At 36.1% G+C, this 6,888-nt stretch overlaps 1 protein-coding gene across 1 annotated transcript; it reads right to left on the bottom strand.

Annotated features, from left to right (window-relative positions):
• Nucleotides 1–722: 722 nt before the first annotated feature.
• Nucleotides 723–6,489, bottom strand: LOC131044174 (disease resistance protein TAO1-like). Its single transcript, XM_059214538.1, has 8 exons — nt 6,412–6,489; nt 5,459–5,600; nt 3,751–4,763; nt 3,376–3,542; nt 1,972–3,016; nt 1,158–1,718; nt 838–1,053; nt 723–737 (listed from the first exon to the last, which is right to left on the bottom strand). The coding sequence occupies exons 1-8, from the start codon at nt 6,487–6,489 to the stop codon at nt 723–725; spliced, it is 3,237 nt and encodes a 1,078-aa protein (XP_059070521.1).
• Nucleotides 6,490–6,888: the final 399 nt, after the last annotated feature.

The following is a 6,888-nucleotide window of genomic DNA, read 5'->3' on the forward strand; positions in this document are numbered from 1 at the left end:
GACTTGTCATCTTTTTCACCACGACACAGAAGTTCTACCACTTCCATTCCTCTCCCACTTACAATCTCACCATTTCCATCCACCAACACTATGCTCATCTTCCTAATGTCTGCACTAGCAAGACCCAATACCATTCTTCTCACCTTCACTATCCTTTCATCCGTTCCCATTCCATTTATTAACTCGTTTTGCAAATACTTAACACGCTTCCAAAACTTGTATCTATCAGAGGAGGAGAGGGTTGCTATGATACACATATCTGACTCATTTTCTTTTAGCTTTTCACAAGCCACATCATAATCATGTTCATTTTCACGACGCATATTATAAAAATTTTCGCTTTCACCAATATAAAAGACTTGGAAGTCCATTTCCAACATTGTCAAAGCACAGTTCATGTCGGGGACGAGCTCCATCATCTGTTTAGGTGAACCCACGCAGATCAACTTGTTTACTCCACGATCCATCATCTCATTTGCCTTTCACACCACAACTCAAACTTCAATCATTTTGCCATTAAGAATAGATAAATTCTGTTATTTATAGTTAAGAGAAAGCTTACACTTGTTTCAAACTCACCTCGCTTGAGAGAAACTCCAGATTTTGAAAGAGGAATTGCAAAGTGGATAAAGAATTATTTTTGAATTCCTTCCACTTGGCCTTCCTCAGTTCTTCTTCACGACTTTGAGAAAATGGATATGCCTCCACCCCCCACCTCTCTATCATCGCCCTTGCATCTGGGTTTGAAATCCTTCGCTTCTCGTCAACCACACAAACGCATGGTAGCGACCAAATAAAAGACATTATTCGCGTCTCTATCAACCATGGATTTGGTACCACTGGCCACGGAGCACTGGCAGCTGCTCTCTCAAACTTTTCCCATGTGGTTTCCGATGATATTATTGGAACCCAAACAACTTCAAACACATAATTATGGCTCTCTTTCATCTTCAGATACATTTCTTTCACGGCTGAGACAAACCCTTCCAGGTCTTTATGAAGATATGTCACGAGCAATAATATCAATTTTCCTTGGAGAGTGGCAACCTTCACCTGCCATTATTATTCTTTATTACTCTAACAAGCTAGCCAAAAAAATTTCCTTCAAAATTAAGGCGAGACGACATTTTAAAAACAAAATTACTCCAAAACAATACCTGACGATTTTCACTGAGCAAGAGATAATCTGTTTTTTCAGTTACCAGCAATTCGTTCAGCAATTCAATATTGCTTTCTCTTGGAGTTTTTGCGAGAAAGGCCGCTCTATTTGATATATAAGAAGATATGTCTTCCCATGCTGACAAGCATTTTAGGCCGTCTTCTTCTAAATCATCGGTGCTACGGAAAACTGCAATTCTACAATTGAAGAAAAAATCAGATAATTTATGAAAGAAAGAGGAGGTCCGGGAGTTGTCAGGTGTATAAGCCAGGAATCTAAAGGTAGCCAACTCAGATTTCAATGATTTAAAACGGTTCCCAACATATATGATACGCAACTCTTTTGAATTGCGTTGCAGCTGCTGCAGGTTCTTTCCCAATGCTCCCCATTTCAGAGAGTCAATTTGTGAATCAATGATGAGGATGACTGGAGTTTGCGGTTGAAGCGAGGATAAACAGAAGGGGTGTTCATCTGCGTCAACCAGAAGCCCGCCCTTGTCAAAACCCTTTGATAACAGCCCTTCCAACAACAAAGCCCTTTGATTACCTTCACCCTGCAACTGCAACGCATTTACAACTATGATGGAATGCTATCTAAAATTTCTCACCAAAACAAAAGTGATTCTGCAACTTAAATATATCCAGTTTTAAGCCATGAATATATCCTGTAACTTCACCTATGTAGCCAAGACAATAATGTAATAAAATCTTAAATTTTCCTCAAATAATGTTATTATTTGCTCCAAATTAAATCTATGGTATTTTTAAGCGGAATAAAAATCGCAACTTAAATAACTGAAGGAAGTCTGTTACCACCACCAGGTTCCTTTCTTTTTGGCTTCTCGTTTCCATCCACCGCTGTATCATTTTTTCATTGCCCTCAATGTCGAGGCTCCATAAACTCCTGATATTCCCCACACTATCCATCCATTCACCACCCAAACTCTCACATTTAGAAAGGCCCAATCTTGTCAAAGATTGGAGAAGATGGAAATCATCAGAAAGCTTCATTAGATGAGAGCATCCATGTAGATTTAAGCTTTGCAAGGAGTCAAGCTCGCCAAAACGGTTTGGAAGATTGCATAAACTCTCACACTTCGACAGATTTAGATATTTTAGTGCTACAAGGCAATGGAAGTTACTACACAATTCCTCAAGTTTATTGCATGCTGATAAATCTAAGGTTTCTAGAGAAGTAAGTTTCCCAAAGGCTAGAGGCAGGCTTGACAAGCTCCTGCAATTATTCAACCATAAATCTTTTAGAGAACTAAGATTCTCAAAACCTAGAGGCAGGCTTGACAAGCTCTTGCATTTATTCAAACGTAAACTTCTCAATCTTCCCAGGCAATGAAAGTCGTTACACAGCTGTTCTAAGCTTTCACATCCATATAAGTTTAATTCTTGCAGGCAAGTGAGCTCACCGAACCATCTGGGAAGCGTCTTCAAACTTCTACAAAAACTTAATGATATTCTTGTGACCTTTTTATTTTTGCAAATTTCTTCTGGTAGCTCACTTAAACTTGAACAGGAAAAAAAATCAATTTTCCATCCCGACACAGACATCAAGCCTCCGAGGCTTTCAGGAAGGTAAAGCAGACTGGAACAGAAGGCTATGTTCAATGACTGTAATGAGGTAAGCTTTTCCAAATCACGTGGGAGCTCTTGCAGACTCTCGCAACTCCCCAAGTCAAGCTGAGTAAGAGTGGCCAACTCCCCAAATCCAGCTGGCAAGTGCTTCAGATTACAACAGCGACTCAAATCCAACTTCTGTAAAGATCGGAGCCTGACAAGAGATTCGGGCAATTCTGTTAGGTCTCTACTGCGAAATTCCATCAGTATTGCATCTATGCAAATCCAGCTGCTTTAATGAACGAAGATGAGAAATTTCGCTGATTCCATGTATTCGGCAATCAGTCCACAATGCAATCCGAAATTCAAGCACTTTTAAATTTGGAAGATTCTGCAACGACAATGAGGAAGGTCAATTCACAACTCATAACGACACATTTTTTTCACACTCGGACTACCAAATATTCAAGGGAAAATTAGAAACTTAAAAGGAAAAAATAAATACTACGCCAAAATATTTGACCACTTGCCATTGACGGACTCAAAATGACATCCTTCTTCAAATCTTTTATTGACAGGTATCTCAAATGGTTGAGGTTGAATATATTGATTGGTAAATTGGATATCTCTTCTTTCACTGGAAGAAACCTTAGCTGGTCAAATTGTTTGTTGCATTTCCCTTTAAAAATTATCAAATTCCTGTCTCCCAAACAAAATACTCGCAAAGACTTGCTCGTGGCATCCAACTCTTCTCCTGATATAAGCAAGGGACTTTTCATGTTTTGTATCCATACTCCTTTTACTTTAGAAATAAGCTGTTAAAATTTAGACATACTATCAAATTAATTTTGAAAAAAATAAATTAGCTGTATTTCATGAAGATTATGTTGAAACTAATCAAATCAAGTGAGAAAGAAATATATACATATCTAATTTTTTTTTTTTTCACATATATTTAATGGTACATATAAATTTATCTTTTTGTTCCACTTCTTTTTATATTAAATAAAAATTTATAAATACCTCTTCATTTTTCAATGCTATAGAAAACTCTTCTTCATTTTTGAATCGGCTCCATTTTGATTTATTGCGGCCAGCTGCTAAAATGAGATCATGAATATTTATTTTCTCATTTTCTCTCTTGATGAGAGCTCCTTCTTTTAAGCATTCCATTTCTTCATCTCCCACAATGCATGCAACTTCCTCCCAATTCAAATAGGTGAAGAATAAGCATACATCCAGGAATGCTTCCTTAGCACTTAGATTAAGCCCATCATAGGAAAACAGAACCCTTGAGTCATCAAAATTGTAATTCTCACTGCCACTAAAAACATCTCCAAATTCTAGCGAATCAAGTACTTGCTCATAAAATTCAGCTTTATTCTTTCTTTGATGAAGATAAGCTCCAATAACCTCCAAAAAAAGAGGACAACAACTACATATCTTCGCTATTTGCCTCAATTGAGGCCTTTCTTGCAATATGAACTCCTTTTCTTTCTTTCTATCAATTTTTTTGCATAGCACTTGAAGGGATGCAGTAGAAAGGCATCCTATGTCATAGAGTTTACACGGATCAATTCCACTACATTCAATTGTTCTTGAGACATGTTTTTCTCTAGCTATTAAAAGTAACCGGAGTTTCTTTGCACTTGTGAAATCCTTAGGTAAGAGATTTTTCAATGGTTCTAGATACAAAATATTGTCAATATATAAGAAAATGGTTTCTTTTTCTATAATTTGTTTTAGGAGTTGTTGTCCACTTTGAAAGTCTCTTACATCAGGTTTGGTGGTAGTCAAATCTTGCAAAATCAAGGATCGAAGTTCTTCTACTTTGGGATTTTTTTCTAGGTTTTTAATTAGAGTAATTTTAGAAAATTTCCAGCCTTGAAGTTTGTCTTTCAGAGAGGAATAAACTACATCCGCTAGTGTGGTCTTGCCAGACCCACCAATACTATATACAGTCACTGCTGTTGTTGCACTATCACTCTCACAATCAAGTTGTCGAATGACTTCTTTAATTTTGTCATCTATTTCAACTGCTAATTAGAGAAACATGTGAAATGTTAGAATATATCAATAGACCCTATAATTATTAAGAAAAGATAATCTCAACATATTCATTCATAACAAAAAATTATCTCAATAACAATATGTTGGTGATGTTTTACTTGCATTATAGTTAAGGGTGGGAACATGGGGAGAGGGGTTGACTAAGGAGGTTAATGTATTGCTTATTCTTTGCACGCCTTGTAAAGTAGAGGTGCTTATTTGTAATCGAAGCACCTTGCACATGTTATCCATATCCTCTCTAAGTTTTTGAAGCTCTTGTTTATCACTTGAAGCTTTCAACACCCTTTACATTAATAAATTAAATAAAAACAAATTACTAGATGATGCAAAAAAATAATGTTGACAAGAGAAGCATTATGCTTTCATCAAATAAATCTAACACTATATCTAGTATCTATTTCAAGAAATTGTTCCCACATTACAAAACTAAGAAGATAACTATAAATATATTTAATACTTGAAAATAAACTATTCAAAGATAAAATAATTGTGTACCTTTTAAATCCCATTCTTTTCTTCTGGGTACAACATACGATGGCTCCTTGTACTATTAATTTTATAGAATCATTCAATCTATTATGCAACTCTTGTAAATTAGGAACCTCTTGAAGTTGAAGGATTAGTTTTGATAAATCAATCATAGACTTAAGAAGTCTTAAACACTCCTCATTATTTTTTATCGTTTCTGCAATTTCTAAAGCTGCACCTACCATTAAGAAACCCACTGCAACCCAATGAACATTTCCAATAGCATTCAACACTTTTATGCTTGTTTCATGTTTGTTCCCTAAGTATTCTTTTATCTGCAAAATCAATAATAAATTAAAACAAATAAATTACCAACAAATAGAAACAATATTCCCTCTTTGATTTCTTTATCTCTCATACCTAACAGTCAACCTAGCAATTTGAACAAAAAACTTTTTTTAATTGATTCCTTAATAAAAATATTCTATTAAATCTAATAATTACTAAAAGTAAAAATAGATTGTAATTTAGATTAATTAATATTTCTTGTATTGAAAATAAAATATGATATAATAAGTTCTAATTAACTAAAGTGTGATAGGCTTGAACATTTACATATTTTCTAAACAACAAGACCTAGGGTGCATGAGATATGCGCGCCCAACCAAAAAATATAGGACACCATAACACACTAGAAACCACCAAATGACCATAACAAAACTAGAGATAGATAAAAAAACAAAAACCAACCAGCCACCAACCAAAGACATGAAGGAAGGGCCTATGGAATGGGGACATTATCCTCTTGTCATTAATTACAAATACCTTTAACTTTGTCAAAAAGGAAATATTTTTGTTTGAATATTATCTAGATGCTAGAGTGCTAGACTTTGAGGTAGCCTTGACAATAGGGGTAGGGGGATCCATCGTTGTAGAGGGAGACTCCATGTGTCTCTTCCACTTCAACTTTCTATATTCAATTTCTTCGTGTATAGCATGCAAGGAGGCCAAATTATTTAATGCCATCTATCAATGCAGACATATTCTAAACTTTTTTCTTTAAAACTTCTTTTTTCCCCATAAGCTCAGCCACTATATTTCTATCAACCCTCTTAGACATTTTTCATTAAGGTAATTTAGCATCACCTCTACCCTATCCCATTTTTCTAATTTCTTAGCCATATCACTAGCATCCTTCCAAACCCTTTCATCCTTGTCCTCCATTGCCCATTTGTTGGCCCTAGACCCCGACTCCACCACCGGTTCAAGCCTATTTATCTTTGGGTAAGTGCACAAATTTGAGTCCCACTTTGGAGGAAGTGCATGCATCAGAAAGTGTGCTGCTAGGAATGGGCCCTATTATGCTTCGGGGACCCAAGGCAAAAAATAGAAAATGAGGCCCCATTGTTAATATGGTCCAGACCATAATGGGGCCTTGTTTAGAAACATAACGGCCCTCGTTATTTAAGTAAAAAAAATAATGGGGCCCCGTTTACAAAACAGGGACCCGTTGTCAATGGGCCCTTAGTCTACTGGTGAAGTTGAAAGGCTTGAAATGAGCCCACCAGGGATCAAGTCTTGTTGAGTGCAAGGCTTTGACATCATAAGGGATGAGGTCGAGAT

Source organism: Cryptomeria japonica, chromosome 11 (genome assembly GCF_030272615.1).
Source record: "Cryptomeria japonica chromosome 11, Sugi_1.0, whole genome shotgun sequence".
Taxonomy (NCBI): Eukaryota; Viridiplantae; Streptophyta; class Pinopsida; order Cupressales; family Cupressaceae; genus Cryptomeria; species Cryptomeria japonica.

What these genes read in the sequence shown, in the direction of transcription:
- LOC131044174 (XM_059214538.1), bottom strand. Translation starts at nt 6,489, where the DNA reads ATGGAGGACAAGGATGAAAGGGTTTGGAAGGATGCTAGTGATATGGCT. An exon ending in GATAAAAAATAATGAGGAGT is followed by an intron (nt 4,764 to 5,458) that starts GTTTAAGACTTC and finishes TCTAATTAGCAG; the next exon opens with TTGAAATAGATGACAAAATT. An exon ending in TGCTCAGTGAAAATCGTCAG is followed by an intron (nt 1,054 to 1,157) that starts GTATTGTTTTGG and finishes TAATAATGGCAG; the next exon opens with GTGAAGGTTGCCACTCTCCA.